A 22,999-nucleotide genomic window follows, 5' to 3' on the forward strand; every position below is an offset into this window, starting at 1 on the left:
GTAGCCATTCGAAAAAAAGCTTAAAGGGGCTAATAATTTTGACCTTAAGATGGTTTTTAAAAAATTAAAAACTGCTTTATTCTGGCCGAAATAAAACAAATAAGACTTTCTCCAGAAACAATATTATCAGACATACTGTGAAAATTTCCTTGCTCTGTTAAACATCATTTGGGAAATATTTAAAAAGAAAAAAAAATTCTAAGCGGGCGAATAATTATGACTTCAACTGTATTTGTAACTCATGAAATATGCTTAAAAATAGCTCTTTTCTAACTTCAAATAAAACTAAGAGACTTCCAAATGTACGACACATAAAACATGTTATTATTAGACCTTTGAGTTTAAGTTAAATAAAAATACAAATTATTTAAACTTTTATTTGATAAAATCATGTGGCCAACTCAATTAATTTTAGTTGGTGCCAAATAAATTAGTTGAATGGAAATTCTGTCCTCAATTTAAGTTCATCCAATAAGTTATTCTTTTGAGTGTATAGAAAGTTTTTAGTGACAAACTAAAATCCTTGATATTCCATGACATAAAGCTAAAAATTCCCTGACATTTAATGTCTGGAACTAACCTTTCACAATTTCAGAATATTCCAGATTTTCCATGGCCCGTGGGAACCCTACAGGGCTCTCTTTCACCCCATTCACCAAGGCACTGAACCCCTAATTACTCCGTGGTGTATATGTGTGTCCATTAAGGATAGGTTAAATGCAGAGCACTTAAATTCTGCGTATGGGTCAGCATACATTTGCCCATCACTTCACTTCATGAATACACTCAAAAATGCACCTCTCACTTAATTTTCATGGATTAAAGTAGCACTACCTTATTATTATTATTTATTATTTAAATCATTCTTTGAAACGAAGTCATAACATACAGAAAAAAAGTGAATGGCATAATGTTTCTAAAGCCAGAGTGAGATGTATGGGAACATTTAGCTGACCTCTATCAGCAGTATAATGATGGCTCCAATAAGACTGATTATTTCTCCAATTAGACGCAGTTGATCTGTATATGTCTGATAGCTCTCCTAAACACAAAGAGAGGGGTTAGATACTTACAGACACAAGTGCACAATAATTTAATAATAAGCAGTAACATTTCTCACCTTGAAGGTCTTTTTCACTTTTATGGTGTGGTCGTTGTCCGCTTTGGTGTAATTCGCAGGAATGTCCTTCAGGGGGCGGTTTATACAACACACAGTGAATATGCTAATGTACACCAGGTAGATCACCATAAGCGACCTGTAAACACACCAACAGAGCAACATCATCAGTTTTGCTGAAATCATAAACACGCTGTTGAAAATGTGATAAAATCAGGAAACAATGCTGAATATGTGGAAAAGCTCGAAGCTATTGAACATGTCAGCTGAGGAAAAACAGGTACAACAATGACAATGTGTCAAGCAATTTTAATCTAACAGACGTCTACACATAGACATCCTGGGTGAAGCAAGGCTAAATTTTGGCTGTCAGTGAAAAACGAATTGAGAGATTAGACTTCTCATTTGTTGTCATTCATTCCTGACTCTTTGATGACTAGTTTATTTTGGACAGTCGTTAGTCGTTTATCCAATTTTCACCGTCAGCCCAAGTTTTTTTTATTAGGTGTCTTTTAAACACAAAAATTGCTGACTGTGAATTGATCAAAATGAGTGCTTTACTGCAATTGAATTTGATTTGAATAGAGATAAATGCTATTTTTAGTGCTGGGTAAAGATTAATCGCAATTAATGTTATTCAAAATATATATTTTTTGACATATGTGTGTGCATGCTATGTATATTTATTTTGTATATATAAATACACACATGCTTGCATATATTTGAGAAAATATGTATTTATATTTAGATATAATATATATGTATATGATACAAATTATATCTAAATTTAAATATCTATGTGACAAAATGTGTTTGTATCACATATACTTAATAAATGTATAGAATGCCCACACATATATCACGTCAAAAGAACCTGTTATACCTGCTATTAATCTTTTGAATGTGAAAAATAAACTTATTGACCTGAAAACAGACAAATCAGTTGACATTTGTATGTGTTTATGTGGTATATGGTTAAGGAATTTATGAAGAAAAGACACTAAAATAATATAGATTGCTGAGTAATGATTATTTTATTAAAAATAGCCCACATATGTAAATTATATTATAGAAAACATTACAGTCTAATTTAATCTGAAACTTAAAATATCTGCAGGTTAGATAGTTAAGATAGTTTATGAAATAATTTATTTAAAATAATAGCTAAACAAAATGCTGTGTTTTATAGTATGCATTAGCACCTGAAGTAATGTTTCCCATACAGATTCCACTTGAGCGTGATGAGCTGTCGCACTGGAGTCAACTCAAGGATTCTTCTGGCCTGAGACAAACAAATCACATACTTTCTTAAAGGGTTAGTTCACCCAAAAAGGTCAATTCTGTTATTGTTTACTCGTGGTCTCATTTCTTTGTTCTGCTGAACACAAAAGAAGATATTTGGAAGAATGTCAATACCAAACTGATCTCGGGACCCTTGAGGGAATGGTCCAGAGATTTGTTTGATACTAAACAAATATACATTTGTTAATTTTTTCCAAATATCTATCCTATAATAACTGCAAGACCAAAATATCTTTGCATGACCATGAAACCCTGTAAAATCAGCCGTCTAATTTTCCATAACAGATTAAGGTGCACATTCACAACAGCCATGTTGTGCTGCTGATTGTAACTGTGTGCTCACACCGAAGGCGGTGAGAGCATCAAAGTGCTTTCTAGCGTGAAAATGTTGCGTGACTTTTATCAAATTAATTTAACTATGGAGGACCAAGCTGTTCCAGTGTGGCTTTGCTCCACTTATCCAATGTGTCCATATGTCTGAAATATTCTGAAGCAGCAATGCTGTTTTGTACTGTTGTCATAGTTATCATGAGTTTCCCGCTTTGGAAAAAACATATATAAGATTAATTCACATCAGTAACTTTTTACATATGTCCCTGTAAGAAAACATTGTAAATAACAGGAAACAACCACAATATTAAAATCCTTGGGAACAACTGTGGTTGGAACCAAAGTTCACAGGACTATGTTCTCTGGAATCCTCTCAAACGGTGGACTTTTACATTCCGATTGGTTGCCGCCGAAACGTGTTATAGCTCATTACCATAAAGCTGACTTGATTTCAACTCTCCTCGACGTCCACACCGGCAAAGATGCGCCGTGCCGCCCATTGAAAATGAATGTCTTCTGGCTACTTTGACGCTCTCGCCACATTTTGTGTGAACGTACAGTAACGGGCCGATAACACGAACGTGCTTTTACATTCCAAAAACGCAAGGCGCACTGCAATGCCTTTTTGTTGATAAGAAAAAAAGGTGCACTTTTTATGTTGCAAGTAAACGACTGAATCAGCTGTGTATTGTGCGTGAGTGCTGCTGTTGATATTGGTAAAATTGTAATAGTTAATAATATTAAATTTGTGATGTTCAAGATTTGTGAAGTCATACGGATAACTCAAAATAGTAACCACTATTCTCTCCTCTATCTTCAAATGTCTCTGTAGTCGTCTTGACAGCACAAACACTGCTGTCACTTCAACAGAAACTGCGCTTCTGCTTTCATTTGATTGGAGAATGAAACAGATGCGACTGATGTAATGCACCTTTCTGCTCAGAGTTGACTTTTTTCAACTGTGAGTGCACAGTGTGCAACAGCAGAACACAAGGCGTGGCAGGCGGTTATAACGCGAGGCGCGCAGGGCGCATAAGCAGCGCGCAAAATGCTCATAGTAAATCATTAAATTATTAAAAAAAGCATCACTCAACACAAAAAGCGTATTCTGTGTGATCGGCCCCTAAAAGGTGCATGTCCACCAAAGTGTTTTTGCACTGAAAAACATGAGCGCTTTTCTATTTCCTGTTGTTGTCAATGGAACCACTGCGTTTTAAAAGTGCAGCACTGGTAGCAAGAGTGTGCATTTTCCTCTCTGCTTTTCATTTTTTAAAATCATTTTTAGAATAGCGCACGCCTTTCTGCAGCACAAAAAAAGACTTCGGTGGACACATGCCATAATAATAACACAATGTAATGCCTGTAGCAAAAGCCAACCATCATGACCTCATGAGCAAAAGAAGACAAAGACGAACAAAGTCACGCACAAGAGTTTTCTCTGAGTTTCGTATGATTACAGTTGAACCACTGAAGTCACATGGAATCTTTTGCCAGTGTTTTTGGTTCCTTTTCTGGATTTTGAAGGTCTCGTGCTCTAGAGAGCTCTCGGATTCAATCTAAAAATATTTAAATTTGTGTTCTGAAAAAAAATGAAGGCCTTTAGGTCAATTTGTATGATTTACAAGCTTATTTTTTAAGCTGTGATGTATTGAATACTGTTTATGGGTCCAAGCCGCTACTCGTTTGAATTGGGCAAATATTCAATTTTGACCACTAGTCATATTACACATTAAAGTGAATTTTATATCAAATCATGGTGTACATGACAGTCTCTGGACTTGCTGCATCACAGACACCAATATTTTAACAATTTATAAAAAATGTATCACTTTCTGTCCATCGGATATTAGGCATGGATATATACAGTTGAAGTCAGAATTATTGGCACCCCTAAATTATTTGCCCCCCTGGTCATTATTTTCCTTAAGTGATATATAAAGGTTTAAGTAGGTTAATTAGGTTAACTAGTTAGGTTAGAGTAATTAGGCAAGTTATTTTATATCGATGGTTTGTTCTGTTGACTATCAGAAAAAAAATATAGCTTAAAGGGGCTAATAATTTTGTCTTTAAAAATTGTTCATAAAAATTAAAAACTGCTTTTATTCTGGCCGAAATAAAACAAATAAGACTTTCTCCAGAAGAAAAAATATTATCAGACATACTGTGAAAATTTCCTTGCTCTGTCAAAAATCATTCGGGAAATATTTAAATAAGAAAAAAAAAAATTCAAAGGGGGGCTAATAATTCTGACCTCAACTGTATATTGCGATTGTGATTTTCGAAAGTATTACATCGCTTTGTAAACGTTTATTATTACCATTTGTCGGGTCTCCCTATACAGTTTGATAGAGCACTTGTACCCGGAAGCTGCTTCGCGTGACGTCACACTTAACAAGCGGATTCGCACTGACAAACCTCTTTTTTGTGACTGGTGGCAATAATCTCAAGCACTGACTGTTCATCCACCCTGGAGTCGATCTCTGTCAGGTCATAGAGGTAGGAGGACACTGGTCCCAGACTCCACTGAACAACCTTTCTGCGGTTGACCAAGTGCTGGAAGACCTGTGCAACAATACACAAAATATAACTGTTGCAGTATTGTGACAGATAAGAGGTATATTCTTAGAAGAGATCCATTAAAAACCTCTCTCTCACCACAACGTTGCCATCTCTCGCAGCAAGTTTGAATGGTGTGAGGCCTTTGTAGTTTGGGACCATGTCTAGAGGGAGACCGGAGTCCTGATCTGCATCCTGAGCCAGCAAGAAGTCAAATATCTGACATGCAGTTGCTTTATTGGGCTGCAAAACCAACAGGTGCAGGATGGTGTTGCCTGTTCGTGAGGGACAAAGAGTCACAACCACAGATGCAAATGTTTATGTAACGCAGGAGTAAGATGACTAATAATTATGGAAGCAGGGTAATTTTTCTTACCCCGGGAATCCTGAGCCCGAATATTAGCCCCAGCTTTTATCAGCATGGACATAATGTCTTTATTACCCACACAGGCTGCAAATGCCAGGATGTGTTCACCTAAACGAACAAAATGTATTCATTTCCATGAGAAACAGATGAAGCTCTCCTGATGGGTGTGTGAAATATATCGTCTATGATAATATCATAATTTAGCTATATCACACAAGCGAGAGTAAAGTTTTGTTAAAGCACATTTGCAGCTATTTGCTTAATTTCTAAATTAAGTGTTAGAATTTTCAACTTTGCTGCCAATGACTGGAAGCTTTAGTGTTATGTTTAGTGGTGTAACGGATCACAAATCTCACAGTTTGGATAACATTATGTTTTTTTTTTGTCACGGATCGTACCATTTTTCGAGTTAAAGGGTGTAGACAAATGTAGTTTGCTTTTCATTTATTACAAAAACAGTACTGCAAGACACTTTTGTTTTTAACAAGCAGAACTTAGAAGCTGTAACTTTATTAAAAATAAAATGAAGAAATAATCAGCTAATAAAAAATAAATTGTAAAATATTCAGTGAAAAATTCACTGTTACTATTACTGTTGCTGATGACACTAAATATAGAAATGTAACCTTATAATTTGTACAACCCATATTTATTTTAAGTCACATTTTAAATAAATTACTCAGTTTTTTACTCATAAAACTTCATGTTTCATTCAGTGGCATAGCGCAAAATGCGTGGGCCCATGCACCTGCAAGAATTAAGGCAGGGCCCCTCAGAAGTGACGTGAAGTGTGTATGATCGCCCGAATTGAAGACCGGGGGAGAGTGGTGCTTATGATCGCGCTACCCCACTTGTTTCATTGCTAGATGGATCAGTTTTGAAGAATTATACTGTGGTATATTATTTATAGCCACCTGTTGGTAAAATAATGTAATTGCTGCTTGCGACTTTCATTTTTGAGCATTAAGTTAAATGCATATGACGTTGATTCTTATCTTTACCATAAACATCAGTATTTTTATCTGAACTAGAAACTGTTATCCCAGTACTTCTGTGTCATTTAACTCAAAACACTGAAGTGTGATTCTCTTTCTCGATCTTTGCATTTTTCAAACACAGATTTAAATGCACCGATTAGATGAATTAATAAACAAATGCAAATCACCATCATTTATAATTTATGTTGCGTGGGTGTTGAGATCCTGATCTTTTAGTGATTAATTGTGCAGCTTACACATGCAGGCTAAACAAGTAGTGACAGAAAACACCTTTAATAACCTAAGAAACCCACCACATCCTGCGTAACCTACCACAACTTCTTCCACCATCATTATATTTTACAGGAAAGCCCAAATGCTTTCATACATGTAATTTCTCTGGGATCATCACAAATTTAGTAAAGTTAAAAAAGTATTAATCCGCTGGTCACGTGTGTTCTGAACCGTGGGTTGTGATTCGTACGAATCATGGATCAACCGTGATTCGTTACACCTCTATGTTTATATATTCATAACAGACTAAAACCCAACCAAAATATTATTTGAAAAAAATTTATAATAATTACAACACAAAAGATAACATAATATTTATACTATATCATATTAAAATTACACATTATTATAATAAAATATTTACATTTAAAAAAATGAACTTCATAATAAGTGTTAACTACTATCTAATAAATTACATTACATTTTAAACATGATGCATTTTTAAAGCAGACGCTGTTCATCCAAAGTGATTTCCAGCCTGGGAAAATTTATTCCTTGGCCCTTTGTGTAAAAACATACCGATGTTGCTCAGTTTTCTAAGTATACTTTGCAGCTGTGCATAGAGACAGTAAAACAGTGTTCTGCATTTTATTTGTTCATGATAACCACAGTCTACTCGTGTTTTGATGGCTACTTCCAGCAGGATAACGCGCCATGTCATAAAGTGCGAATCATCTCAGACTGGTTTCTTGAACATGACAATGAGTTCACTGTACTCAAATGGCCTCCACAGTCACCAGAACTCAATCCGATAGAGCACCTTTGGGATGTGGTGGAATGGGAGATTTGTATCATGGATGTGCAGCCGACAAATCTTCAGCAACTATGTGATGCTATCATGTCTATATGGATCAAAATCTATGAGGAATATTTCCAGTATTTGTTGAATCTATGCCACGAAGGATTAAGGCAGTCCTGCAGGCAAAAGAGGGTCCAACCCAGTACTAGTAAGGTGTACCTAATAAAGTGGCCGGTGAGTGTATATAATATTATATTGGAATCAGTGTGCAATTTATTTCCTGACAGCTTTTGTTTCTTATTTAGCAAATATTTTATTTTTTTCCTCTTTCAAATTTAGGCTGTCACTTACTTTTTAATGGTCATTAAAAGCAAATATTACACAAATTTCCCCTCCAAACATTTAGGCCACTACTGTATAATGTCCTTCTGCATGTAATTACAGTTCGGTAAATCTATAATTACACTGTTGACCCTACAAATTCCACTTAACCCACTTTTAAATCCACCAATACCAAGTAAACCACCTGTTGCTAACCTTAACAGTATCCCACCTCAACAACATTTTGCAATACAACATGACCACAATATGGACATTATACCTAACGGTTATTCTTTATTCCATGCATGTACCATATAGTAGCTAACAGAGTGGGACCATACAAACAATAGCTAAAAATGATTAACACAATAGAAGCATATGTCTTACCATAGTAAAACAGGCCTTCTCTTCTTTTGCGGAAGTACATGCCTGTGACTCTGGGTGTCGTCACATCAGCTCCTCTTTTTATCATCTCCCAGATTAAGTTAGGATTCTGATTAATCACAGCGATGTGAAGGGCTGTTAAACCTGTCAACCAGAACACACTTGCTTGAAATCTTAGTGTGAACAGTCGTATTTTAATGATTGAGGAACTGTCTGTTTCTAATAATGACCATGGTAGAGTTCAGATGTCATAGGCTCATTGATGAGCTCCGGGGCTCCATTCATTAAAGCCACAGCTGCTTCAAAGTTATCATTCATCACAGCAACATGCAGAGCTGTCTCTCCAAGCTCACCTGCAACAAACACACACAGTGTCAGACCCACATTTACAATCTGTATTTATCATTCAGTGCAATGTTAGATATTAAGACATTGAAGCAACGTTCTGTCATGAAACTGCCATAAAAAACAAAGGCTATACGTTCTATCCAATCTGCTTCCAACCATATTGTTACATAAGGTGCAGGTGAGCAGCCAATGGGCTTGCTCCTCAACATTTAAATACCTTGTATTGTTTGCAATAGCAATCTACAGTACGTTTTTGGGATAGCTGCCTGAAAATAGCATTTAAGATAAGTGAAGATAAGTCTTAAGTTTAATCCATTTTGTTATGAAGCGGACAGGAGACAGAGGTAAGGAAACGTTAGGGTGTTTATTGAATGACAACAAGGAGCACATGAAGGATAGCCAGGAGGATCAGGAATGATGTTGGGGTCTTTTCCTCCGTGGCTGGGTAACAGGAATACACGAGGATGGACAGCACACACCAGATACAGCTGACAGAGGATGACACAGACTTGGAAGGACTGGAAGACAGGACGATTCGGGAGGACCAGGAAGACTAGGAGGAATACAAAGAGAACAGGTAAGTAAATCGTTTGTTTAGCTGAGGATGACTACGCTGAGTGGTCGCTCAGTTGTCCGCTTTCGTCGAGACGAGCCCGGACAATGAGCGACTGGAGTGCTGTGCTTTTATCTGGTGCTCGTGAATGTGATGCAGCTGTGTGCTCATTAGAAGTCAGGTGATGGTGATCTTCGTGAGTGGGGGTCGTGAGAGCCTGACCAATCCATGACAGTACCCCCCTCCCCAGGGCCCGCTCCTGAGGGCCGACACCTCCGACGCCGTGGTGGTCTCCCTCTGCTCTAGGCGCTGGGAACTCAGGGTGGCTCTCATGAAACTCCACCATGAGACTAGGATCGAGAATATCAGCTCTGGGAACCCATGTCCTTTCTTCGGGGCCGTACCCTTCCCAGTCCACCAGGTACTCCAACTGGCCACCACGACGTCGGGAACGCAAGATCTCCTTCACTGCGTAGACGGCTCCTTCTTCTAGGAGCAGTGGAGGAGGGGGGTTCCTCTTCGTGGTCAGGCTCTGTGGAGGGAAGAACAGGATCGTGATAGGGTTTCAGGAGTGATACGTGGAATGTAGGGTGAATACGGTAGTGAGAGGGTAATTGTAGTTTGTAGGTGACGGGGTTAACCTGTTCCACGATGGTGAAGGGACCAACAAATCGGGGACTTAACTTGCGAGAGGGCAGTCGCATGCGTATGTCCCGGGTGGATAGCCACACCTTTTGTCCGGGTGTGTATCTGGGTTCTTCAGACCTTCTTCTATCGGCGGTTACCTTGCTTCGACGGACTGCCCTCTGCAGATGTTGATGAGCCTCGTCCCAGACTCTCTCGCTCTCCCGGAACCAGTGATCCACTGCGGGGACATCAGATGGTTCGCCATCCCAGGGAAAGAGCGGTGGTTGGAAGCCCAGGACGCACTGGAATGGCGTGAGTCCGGTGGAGGGTTGCCGCAGTGAATTTTGGGCATATTCTGCCCAGCCCAAATACTGGCTCCAGGAGCTCTGGTGACCACTGCAGAAGGTCCTCAGGAACCGTCCCACCTCCTGAATCTTCCTCTCTGTCTGCCCGTTGGTTTGGGGATGATATCCAGAAGAGAGGCTGACGGCCACACCTAGGAGCTTGAAGAAGGCTTTCCATAGACGTGAGATGAACTGTGGACCTCTGTCCGACACAATATCTTCTGGAATACCAAATGACCTGAAGACTTGATTAAAGATATTGTCGGCTGTTTCAAAGGCTGTGGGAAGACCTTTCAGAGGGATTAGTTTGACAAACTTTGAGAATCTATCTACTATGACTAGAATACAGGTATTACCTTCTGACGAAGGGAGATCAGTGATAAAGTCCACTCCTAGGTGTGACCAGGGACGGTTCGGAATCGGCAAGGGATGGAGCTTTCCAGCGGGTAGATGACGTGGGCTCTTGGATTGGGCACAGTCCTTACAGCCCTGAACATATTGCCTCACATCCCTTGCCATGTTTGGCCACCAGAATCGTTGGGATACTAGCGAGAGAGTATTGTTGATCCCTGGATGTCCAGTGCCTAGCGAGGTATGTAAGGAGTGGATCAGATCTACCCGGTGTTCAGGTGGTATGAACTGCCGATGAGGAGGGCATCCCGGCGGAGCAGGGGCTTCCGGAGTGGCAACGACTGGAGGAGCGTTCCAGGTGATCGGACAAATGGAGATGTGTTCGGGAAGAATCTTCGTTGGGAGTTCTTCATGATCGTGATGCTCGTGTAAACGAGAGAGAGCGTCTGCTCTTAGATTCTTGGGTCCTGGACGATAGGAAATGGAGAAATCAAAACGTGAGAAGAAAAGTGACCATCTGGCTTGACGTGGACATAGTCTCTTGGCCTCTTTGATATATTGGAGGTTTTTGTGATCTGTGATCACCTGGAACGGATGTTTGGCTCCCTCCAACCAGTGACGCCACTCCTCCAAGGCTAGCTTGATTGCTAGCAGCTCCCTGTCTCCTATGCTGTAATTCTGCTCCGCCGGGCTCAACTTCCGAGAGAAATAGGCACAGGGATGCAGTCGGGGCGGTGTATCATGATGTTGAGATAATACTGCCCCGACGCCGGTGGTGGATGCGTCCACTTCCACCACGAAAGGAAGATTTGGGTCAGGATGAGTCAGGAGTGGGGCCCTTGTGAACTCCTTCTTAAGAAGGCGGAAGGCTGCGGCTGCTTCTTTGGTCCACTCCAGTCCTTTGGGTTTACCCTTGAGGAGATTAGTGAGAGGTGATGTAATCCTGCTGTAGTCCTTGATAAACCGTCTATAAAAGTTAGCAAACCCAAGAAACCTCTGGAGCTCCTTAATGGAAGTGGGTTCTGACCAGGATAGAACAGCCTCAATTTTCTTCCCATCCATACGTATACCGGTTTGATCAATGATGTATCCCAAGAAATGAATCGACTTCTGGTGGAATGAGCATTTCTCCGCTTTGAGGTAGAGGTGATGTTCTCTCAATGTGTGTAGGACCTCCGCAACGTGTTGGCGATGTTCGGCCTCACTCCGGGAGTAAATGAGGATGTCATCTATGTACACTATTACAAAGTGGTGAAGAAACTCCCGGAGGACTTCATGAATGAAGTTTTGGAATACGGAGGGGGCGTTGACCAGACCGTAAGGCATGACCTCATATTCATAGTGGCCAGTAGGGGTCACGAATGCTGTCTTCCATTGGTCCCCCTCACGTATTCTTATCAGATTATACGCGCTGCGGAGGTCCAATTTAGTGAAGACTTTAGCTTCTCGGAGCTGTTCCAAAGCGGCTGGTACCAGAGGAAGGGGATATCGGTATTTTACTGTACCGTTATTTAGGACCCTGTAGTCGATGCATGGACGCAGCCCTCCGTCCTTCTTGGCCACAAAGAAGAAGCTTGAGGCGGCTGGTGATTTTGAGTGACGTATGTACCCCTGACTCAGAGCCTCCCTTATGTAATCTTCCATTGCCTGATTCTCTGGAAGCGAGAGCGGGTAGATCCTACCTCTTGGCAACTGGGCATCTGGAACTAGGTCGATCGCGCAGTCCCATGGCCGATGCGGCGGTAGCTGGGAAGCTCTCTTGGGGCAGAAGACATCATGAAAGGAGCTGTACTCCTTAGGAATGTGGATAGACTGCTTCTCAGGAGGGCTCTCGACCGATGTTGCAAACAAAGAAATGGGGTTCCGACCTTGAAGAGGGAGATTTGGAAAACAGGTAGGTGTACATCCAGATCCCCATTTCTTTATCTCTCCTGTGCCCCAAGAGATGATGGGATCGTGCTTCACCAGCCACGGGCGCCCTAGAATGATGTCCATATTTGCACCCTCCAGAACCAGAAATTGAATCCTCTCTTGATGTAACAGCCCCACTTGAAGAAGGATGTCTTCGCATTGTCGATGGATACGGGTCGAAGATCGAGTGCACTGGGTTATCGGTTGTATCTGGTATATATGCGAGGACGCCTCAGTACGGAGGTGGAGTTGACGACAGAGGGATTGGGAGATGAAGTTCCCTGCTGACCCGGAGTCGATGAGGGCTGTGACAAGGAGAGAAATAGAGGCAGTAGTTATTTGTACGGTGGTAGTAAGTGGTTTACATTGTTCAATATTCGTACTGAATACACTCACTGAAGTCCGAATGGGACGAAGGGGACACTCCATACGGGTGTGTCCACTGACACCGCAGTATAGACACAGACCCCGGGTCAGCCTCCTCTGTCGTTCCGCTGATGTCAGTCTTCCAGACTCTATTATCATGGGTTCTGGTTCTGGAGAGGCTGTTGACTCAGGCGATTGGAGGAGTGCAGACGAGGGGGTGATGGTGTCCTGTTGATAGGAACGGAGACGATCGGAACATCGGAGAGAATGTTGGATGAATCTCTCCAGACCCATTGTATCATCTAATGTGGCCAGCTGGATTCGGAGAGTGGGTTCCAAGCCGAGCCGGTACGTGGTCAACAACGATCTCTCATTCCATCCACTTGCAGCTGCTAGAGTGCGAAACCGGAGAGCATATTCCTGTGTAGATAGAGTACCTTGCTTTAGATGATACAGCTGCTCTCCAGCGGCTACTTCCCCATCAGAACGTCCAAACACCTCTTTGAAATACTCCGTGAAGGTAGTGATGGAATTCATGACCGGCCCGGCTTGGTTCCAGATCGTCTCAGCCCATTTAAGTGCAGGTCCAGAGAGTAGTGATACGATGTAGGCGATCTTTGACTTATCTGTGGGATATAGAGAAGGTTGCATTTCGAATATGAGGGAACATTGTAACAGAAAACCATTGCACTCCCCCGCTCCGCCTGAGTAGGGCGCTGGTCGGGCCATGGGACTGGAAGGAAGGGCCGAAGAAGAAACTGTGGAGGCGGAAGTGCTCGGTGCTGGTGGTGCGTTGGAAAGTGGAGCTGGTGGCTGTAGAATCCGCTTCAACTGGTCCACCAGCTCTTGAAAGTGATCGAGGGTGCTCATGTTGTCGTCGTTATGGGTCCGGGCTTCTGTTATGAAGCGGACAGGAGACAGAGGTAAGGAAACGTTAGGGTGTTTATTGAATGACAACAAGGAGCACATGAAGGATAGCCAGGAGGATCAGGAATGATGTTGGGGTCTTTTCCTCCGTGGCTGGGTAACAGGAATACACGAGGATGGACAGCACACACCAGATACAGCTGACAGAGGATGACACAGACTTGGAAGGACTGGAAGACAGGACGATTCGGGAGGACCAGGAAGACTAGGAGGAATACAAAGAGAACAGGTAAGTAAATCGTTTGTTTAGCTGAGGATGACTACGCTGAGTGGTCGCTCAGTTGTCCGCTTTCGTCGAGACGAGCCCGGACAATGAGCGACTGGAGTGCTGTGCTTTTATCTGGTGCTCGTGAATGTGATGCAGCTGTGTGCTCATTAGAAGTCAGGTGATGGTGATCTTCGTGAGTGGGGGTCGTGAGAGCCTGACCAATCCATGACACATTTGCTGTTGATCTGCTAACTATTTTAAGTAAGCGTCAAGTAAACACATTTCAATTCAGGCTATATGATTACAAGTTTCATGTTTTTAAACATTTACAGCAGTTTTTTAAATACATGTTCGCAAGCAAAAGATGAACTGCAGTTTACTTTGTAATGTCATACTTTACTTTATAATGACATACTTGGCTGCTTAAACATTTGTCGTGTCCAACGAATTCAAGGGTTTAAATTAGTTCAATTAGTTCATTTATTTATGCTAATATGTTAATGAGTCCTGCAGCACATTCCTTTAGTGACAAATAACATATTGTATTTCAAATATATGTCATTTTAAAATATTGCTGCTTGGGCTAAGCCTATGACACATAAGTGACTAGCACTAAAAACTACTATATAGTCTAGTACACTAATGTAAAGCCTGTCTTTAAAGTAGCCCAGGCACACATAGTTATATAAAGCAGATTATCCACTATCGTGCTGGATTGTTGTAACCGTTACTATTTGTTCTTAGCCTGGAATTCTAAGCATGGTAAAACAACCGTGCTGAACTGGTAGGACACATGCACATTATGTCGTCACTCTGTTGCCTGGCTGCTTGCCAGTTTATATATATATATATATATATATATATATATATATATATATATATATATATATATATATATATATATATATATATATATATATATATACATATATACATACATACATACATATGCGTGTGGAATATATACAGATGAAGTCAAAATTATTCTGTTTAATGGAGAGAAATTTTTTTCAACACATTCATTCATTTTACTCCGGCTTAGTTACCATTCAGTTAAATCTATTCAGTAAATGTTTTGTCATAGTAAGAGCATTTTTAAAACTTTATGCTATTCAGTTATGTGCAGACATTTTTTATGCAATATTTTCAAATGCATTTAAAGTAACTTAGTTACTTAGTTTACTCAGGCTAAACCACCAACTATTCTGGCATATGTTTTACGCTGCGGATACCCTTCCAGCCACAACCCAGTGCTGAGAAACACCTATACACCTATACTCTCATTCACACACTACAGCCAATTTAGGTCATCCAGTTCACTTATACCTCGTCTTTGGACTGTGGGGGAAACCGAAGCACCCACTGAAACCCACGGGAATATGGGGACAACATGCTTATAGAAATGTCCAGCCGGGACTTGAACCTGTGACCTTTTTGTGAACTTCTTCTTCAACAGTGCTTTTCAACACATCTCTAAGCATAATACTTTTAATAACTAATTTCTAATAACTGATTTCTTTTATCTTTGCCATGATAACAGTACTTATTATTTCACTAAATATGTTTCAAGATACTAGTATTCAGCTTAAAGTGCAATTTAAAGATTTAACTAGTTTAACTTGACAAGTTATATTAATTAGTCAAATCATTGTATAAAAATAGTTTGTTCTGTAGCCAATTAAAAAAAACAATTGCTTAAGGTTGCTTTTTTTCAGAAGATAAGACATTATAGAAAATAATGTGGCAATGTCCTTACTCTGCTTTACGTCATTTAGGAAATATTTGAAAAATAAAGAAAGTTCACTGGAGGGCTGATAGTTGGAAAGTGGCTTAAGTCCCTAGTGCTGACCCTTATGGCAGGGTAGCCCAGGCGCACATCATATAGTACACTAGTGTTAGGCCTGTCTGCACAGAAGCCCAAATAGTTTAGTACGTTAGTGTTAAGCGATTCTGCAAGGTAGCCCAGACAGGTACACATGCTGAAATATGCAGCCCCATGGCTCTAAAAAAATATAAATCTCTCAAAGAGCTGTCATGGCAAAATTTCTGTCCGTGTGCTGTGCACTCTGATTGGCTATTGCATTCATAAATTCAGTGGAAATATTTAGATTGATTATAAGTTTGGATTGATTATGAGCACTGCAAAAGGTTCAAAGAAATCTGATGAAACATGCACAGACATAAGGTGTAAAACATATGATGCCATAAATTGACACTCTAGTCATTTTCACTTTTCACTTTGATCACAAAAGCCATAGTCATTTATATTACCAGTGCAACGACATTTCTATGTCCACTTATTTTAAATTTGTGACATTTTCTTAATTTATGTGTCATTTTAGCTACAAGTATACTGCTTATTTCAAGTCTGATTTAGAGTCCCAGTAAATATTGGCAAAAGTGCTATTTACCTCTCTCAAAGATATCAGTAGATGAACAGTCAAGCAGCTTCTTTATGCAGGCTGCATTGTTCTCCTTAGTGGCGGAAAACAGGGGGATGTCGTTTACTCTGCAAAACATAGAGGGAAATTACTACAGCTGAAATTAGGACATGCTTTACCTTAAATATTGTTTGCAATGGAATGTGTTGCTATTTACATTTTATAAAAACAATTTCTTTGCAACTTCTTTAAAATTTTCTATAGTCAATTTAGACTCAATTAAAAGCTTTCTATGTGAAAATGTTTATATATTAACTGCTATTTTATTGTGATGTTCACACACACTCTTTTCCATTCTGAGATACATAAAATAAATGCTTATCAAAATCATTTTGAAAGACATATTCTCTACTGTCATTAGCTGTGGTTCCATCCAAACATGCTAAATTAGATTCAATGCACAAAACTGGAATATCACATTTACGTAAAATATTTGCAAATAAAACACGTTTCCGTTCAACGAGTCAAAGAGCCAAATATCGAAAAGTAGTTCACAGCGGTAGGAGAGGCCATTGTGGAGCTTTTTTGTTATGAATTACTTGCGCCTCAAAAGATAATGATGAAACATAGTGAACATGCTTTGGCTTTTGTGAGCACAGTCGCTCAACCAGAGTTCTGGGAGTTAATAATACCAAACCACTTTGATGACATACTTTATCTGAGGGATTTTAGAATGGCCAATACACCATTTCAGATGTTTGTTCATTAATGTTGTCCAATTACACTATGTTTAATCAAAATCCCATTACTTTTTTGATGAGAATGCTGGAATTCGTTCATTCATTTTCCTTCGGCTTAGTCTCTAATTTATCAGAGGTTGCCACAGCGGAATGAACCGTCAACTAGTCCAGCATATGCTTTACACAGTGGATGGTCTTCCAGCTGCAATCCAGTACTTAGAAGCACCCATACACACTCATTCACACACATACACTCATACACTATGCACAATTTAGTTAATCCAATTCACTTATAGCGCCTGTGGGGGAAACCGGAGCACCAGGAGGAAACCCACGCCAATACAGGGAGAACATGCAAACTCCACACAGAAATTCCAACTGGCCCAGCCAGGACTTGAACCAGCGACCTTCTTGCTGTAAGGCGACAGTGCTAATCACTGAGTCACCGTGCCGTCCCCGCATGCTGAAATCTATTCGGTAAATGTTTTGTCATATGAGCATTTTTAAAAACGTTATGCTATTCAGTTATGTGCAGACATTTTTATGCAACATTTTCAAATGCATATAAAAATAGTTGGATGGAAACCATAAACTCTCATCAGTCGACATCGGTGGATCACAGAACTTCTTAACTGCTGTTTTATCACCCCTTTCCTTTTTATTGTGTATTTATTTTATTAGTGAGAGAAAAGTCTAATCTAAAAGAACGATCAATGCAAATGTACTTTCTAATTATTGTATTGATAAGAGACAGTTCTTCACCTTTTGGTCTGCATTAGGAAGGTCTCATCCAACATTTCATTCCATCCCTTTTTATGCTGAAGGCGGAACCTCATTTGTCTCCACCAGTGGTTTATTTCACCAGATATGGCGGGTGGCATGATTTCTGGAGGACACTGAGACCAACAAGACTGACAAGAAAATCTAAACAATATTAAAATTACCACATAGGCAAAGCAGATTCCCTGCTTGTCCACTCTCTCTCTCTCAAAATGACTTGAATATAGTAGATTATAATTTAAAATTCGTACAATGTAAAACCCAATAAGTTAAGGTAACTCAAACCATTTAAGGAAACCAATTGCAACAAACTATTTAAGTTAAAAAACTAATCCTAATGAGTACGGTGAACTTAATCCATTTGAGTAAACGAAGCAATTTGAGCACAATAAAACCCAATAAATGAAGAGAACTCAAACCAACTGAGTACTGTAAAACACAATGAGTTAAGGCAACTTAAACTGTTTGAGGAAACCGGTGGCAACAAACCATTTGAGTTAAAAAAAAGAATCTATATGAGTACTTTGAACTTACTCCATTTAAGTTGAAGTAATGAGGTATTTAATTAACTCATTACCTTCAACACTGAGTTCAAAACTCTTTTCAAATGAGTATAATTAACTTTCAATAAATTTTGAGTTCACTACACTCATTTCATTTGATAAAGTTGACTGTTGGGTTTTACAGTGTAGTAACAAATCTATTCCATGACCACGACACTCTCTTGAATCAAAACATTTGACCCTCTTAATATTGTGTGTATAAAATACTAATATATCTCACTACTTCTACAAATAATGTTGCTTTACAAAACTCCGACTACAATAAAATGAATTTACATGTTACCATAATTCTAATAACAGAAAACACATCACATCAAATTAGCTATTACCTAATTAGTTATTTTCTTTAATTATAAAGATGTCAGATTGAAAGCGATATTCACTTACCTTGCAAAAATCCTAAACACGTAGTCCCAATGTAATTTTAGTAACTAATGTACAGCATGTTTGTTTGACTGTCAGAGGACAACAGAAGGTAAGCAGTCTGACATCAGTATTTATACTTAGCTGATTCAAGAAAGGAGGGAGGAGGACGTCACTCACACAGGTGGACAGAAGAAGATACCAGGAATTCAGGAACCCAGTGAAGGATACAGTAGGACAGACTGGGACATTATAAATGAAATTACCAATATCCAAAAATATTAACAGAAGTTTTGAAGGTTTTGTAATGGTTTAAATGGTTACAATGGAAATTATATGGGTTTAAATGAAAGCTGTGGGTCTCTGCTGGTAATTTTTGCTTTCTATTGGTGGCATGTTATAACAATGAATCGGAACTGAATAAGTCATGAAAACCCTATTGAAATTAAACAAATGAACTGGTTTTAATAGTTCAAATTTAATGGATTTAATGGCATTTGTAATGTATTTCTATTGTTTTTTTCCAGTGAGGTTTTTTTTTGTGGTTGAAATGAATAAAATGAAATTGGTTTATGTTTTGACCATAAACTAAAGCGATAAATCTTTGAATCTGTCATTCAAGATGAATGTCTTTGATAAATCCTTGCCCATCATCTTTACCACTTCCTGCGTAGGTTACCTGAAACAAAAACATTTCAGTCAACAATTTTATAAATAAGATAAGTCAGATAAGCATTTAGCAGACCTGTCCCAAAGCAGCTGACAGATACCAGGATGTTCCAGATGATCCAAAACAACTTTTGCCGTCTAACATTCCACCATTATGGAGACTGTCTGTTTTGAGGTGCAGGATCCTCGATGGCTGTGCGATAAATGAGCAGTTGTTCTCCTCCAGTGAACACAAATACTGTATACTTCAGTCCTAATTTAAGACTCCTAAACAATAGCATTTATCGTTTATGTGCAGTGACAGACTGGTCAGACAGATACCACCACACTAGGGCAAAGCTTAAACCATTCAAATTGTTTTCATGACTTTTAACATGACTTAGTTGTTTGAGAATGAGAATTTGCACAAATCATTTAGTTTTAAGGCAAATGTTTATATGTGGTTAACTACAAAAAGTCAAGCTGTTTGGAAAAAACGATACACAAGGTAAAGGTTAACGTAAAATAGCCTACGTTGTGATAACCATTGTGTGAATGACCATTCTGATAAACATTTCATTTGTTCATTTATCAGAAATCCTGTTAGCGGTACCAATGGTTCACCTATGGCATTCAGAGATGTACTACAAGTTTGTAGCCTTCTCAGTTTCCAAGTTGACATTATGAGTTGTAGGACGTAAATGCTTTTTACTAGTCAGAATCCTGCAAAACATGACCCAGATCACCAAATTTCCCTGGCCCAAATATGGCCCACACAACCAGCTTTTGCTTGGCTCACGGTACATGATTACGGTACATGATTGGACCAAGTCTGGCTTCCAGACAAGGGCCAAACATGGACCATATCTGGGCCAAGTCTCAGTCAAGTTCATGACCCACAACTGGGCCTGGAACTGGGCCAGATATGTTGGTGTGTCACGACAGCAATTAATTTAATAAACCCATGAAGCATTAGCTGCACTATGGGCATGCTTTTTCTCGAAGCAAATTTTTTTCTTTGCTCAAAAATTATTTAAATGTGTTTTAAATGTGGGTCAAGACAGGCCAAACTTACGTGGCCCAAATATCAGTTTTGAACATCTGGTTCCAATGCTACATTTGATATCTGGCTCAAGTCTTGTATACTGCCTTTAGACGGTGCCATCTCTGCCAAACCCAGGCCATATTTGGCCCACATGCTGCATGCCAGTGCCAGATGAACACCTACTGTGCCAACCTTATGCCAAATCTGGGCCAGAATTCTTTGCTACGTGGTGAGTATTAATGACAGTCACGTGGTCAGATTTAACATTAAAAACAACCCAATCTCATGGAAGTTCGTAACTTTTTGATTTAGTGGCTAATTCGTATGAATTTGAACAATCTCATTCATACAATTTATTACGGTTTGCTTATCCCCCAATGATGGTTGGGTTTAGGGGTGTTTTTTTTTTTTAAATCGTACATTTTTATATGACTGAGCTTGTATGACTTTGTATGAATTAGCCACTAAACTGACAAAACGTAAAAAAGTAAATCTTGTAAGATCAGACTTAAAAATAAAACATCAAAAGGAACCATTTTGTATTTTTAGGCTTTATCTACAAACATACAGTGTGACTGCTAAGTGAAACAGGACTAAAGGTGTTAATCAAATTTGGAATTAGATTTGGTGCCAACAAACAGTACCACAAACAAAGAAAAGAAAGTGAACCATTCGATCGCGTTAACACTGTCATTTAAAAGACCAAACTTTATTCAAATAAACAGGCCTTTCTCATGGACATTTTAAACAACAAGCTGTGCAATCTTTAGCACCTATAGCAGCTGAGAACTTATGAAGAGCTTATTGATAAATGAGTCAAAACAATGGCAGGAATTCCTACAGTATAAATACACTTATCTGCTGAAAGTAGACATATTTCCAATGGTTATATTGAAGTAATGAGCATCATGAAAATGACATGGTAAAAAAAAAACAGGTATGCTTGTGCATCTGTCCTTTTTTGTCTTGTTTTTTATTTCATTACATATCATTCATAATTTAGAGTTCACTAGGAACCTTAAGATAAAGATACAAAACCATTTAATTTGAGTCATGTGCACTGGCACTGCTAAAAACACGGTTCTTGGTCCATTTGTTTGGTGTACACCAAAGTTCAGATCTCAGCTAGCAAAATTCACATGGCTCAAATCTGGCCCACATACCGCATGGAATTATGGCAATTGGGCGGTCCGATCCTGTTTGGAAGATATGGGCCACAATTAAGCCATAGCCATACCACATGTCAGCCAGAATTCAACCAAATTCAACTAAATGAACCAGAAGTGACCCTATTCTGGGCCACAATTTGCTTTTATACTGGCTCAGATCTGGCCTACACCTTACACTTGCTGGGTGTAGCAAAGTACAAAAATCCCAGCATGCATTGCAATATAAATACATGGCATAGCTTATTGATGCTCCAGTTTTCATTATTTGCTTTTGATTCTGCTGTTTATGTTGACGTTGTTGATTTAGTCACTTTTGGTCTCCTGTTTGTGATGTTTGTTCATTTTGTTAATTGTCACTGTTGTTGAGGTTCATACGCTGATTATTGATGTCTCTGTGAGCAGAAGTTGAACCATATATTTTTTAGCTTATAAACCTTCATAATTCTGTGGCATGAACAAGCATGTTATCACGTTACTTCTAATAATGGATTAAACATTGGTGAAAATCAGTGAATTATATTATTTCATCACAGGTTGTGCCTCACTTTTTATTTGATTTATTTAAATTTTTTTTACTTGGTTCGTTTGCTGTAATCAATAAACTTTTCAAGCAAAGTTCTTAAAAGTTACAGCAGCCCAAAAGAAAATTTATATTAAGAGGTCATGGATATGAGCCCAACTAAAGCAAATATAGCCGAATATTTGCCAAAAGTGGCCCACATATGTTTTAAAATAACTGGGCCACATTAGGCTCACAGCCACAATAGCCAGAGCTTACTGTGCCAAATATTAGCCAAAAGTGGCACACATATGTCTTAATATAACTAGGCCACATTTGCACTTACACGTGTGAGCCACTTTAGGTTTAGACCCAGCTTACCCTTAAATGACTATGCCACATTTTTGCCAACTGTGGCCCACATTTGTCCTCCATCATTTGGGCCAAATTTATCATTTGCCACATGGGTCACATTAGGCTCACATTCAGATTACATTTTGCCATAAGTGCCAAATCTTTGCCTTAAATGGCCCATGTATGAATCTGAATCTTTGGCCCCACTTTGCCATTGTACAGGTGGGCCTCTTCAGGCTCACATTTGTTTTGTCTGGGCCGAAGGAATACCACCAGTGCCGCATAACCGCCTAAAGTGGCCCACATTCGTATGCTATCTGGGATGGCAGTGTTTAAACTGATTCAAATGAAATGTTTTTTTTATCTTTAGGTTCTCTCTAAATGATAATGTGTATGCTTAGCAAACTAGAACCAAATATATTATTTTCTTTTTTG

At 39.2% G+C, this 22,999-nt stretch overlaps 1 protein-coding gene across 1 annotated transcript in view; it reads right to left on the reverse strand.

Annotated features, from left to right (window-relative positions):
• The window catches only part of trpv6 (transient receptor potential cation channel, subfamily V, member 6), a 24,418-nt gene extending 5,470 nt beyond the window's left edge, over positions 1 to 18,948 (reverse strand). The window contains 11 exon segments of the mRNA XM_056475813.1: positions 956 to 1,042; positions 1,121 to 1,256; positions 2,320 to 2,399; positions 5,165 to 5,311; positions 5,405 to 5,580; positions 5,682 to 5,780; positions 8,391 to 8,531; positions 8,618 to 8,740; positions 16,434 to 16,531; positions 17,906 to 18,054; positions 18,874 to 18,948. Coding sequence (XP_056331788.1) covers positions 956 to 1,042; positions 1,121 to 1,256; positions 2,320 to 2,399; positions 5,165 to 5,311; positions 5,405 to 5,580; positions 5,682 to 5,780; positions 8,391 to 8,531; positions 8,618 to 8,740; positions 16,434 to 16,531; positions 17,906 to 18,024 — 1,206 coding nt within the window. The 5' untranslated portion in view covers positions 18,025 to 18,054; positions 18,874 to 18,948.
• Positions 18,949 to 22,999: the final 4,051 nt, after the last annotated feature.

This window comes from Danio aesculapii, chromosome 16, assembly GCF_903798145.1.
Source record: "Danio aesculapii chromosome 16, fDanAes4.1, whole genome shotgun sequence".
NCBI classification, from domain to species: domain Eukaryota; kingdom Metazoa; phylum Chordata; class Actinopteri; order Cypriniformes; family Danionidae; genus Danio; species Danio aesculapii.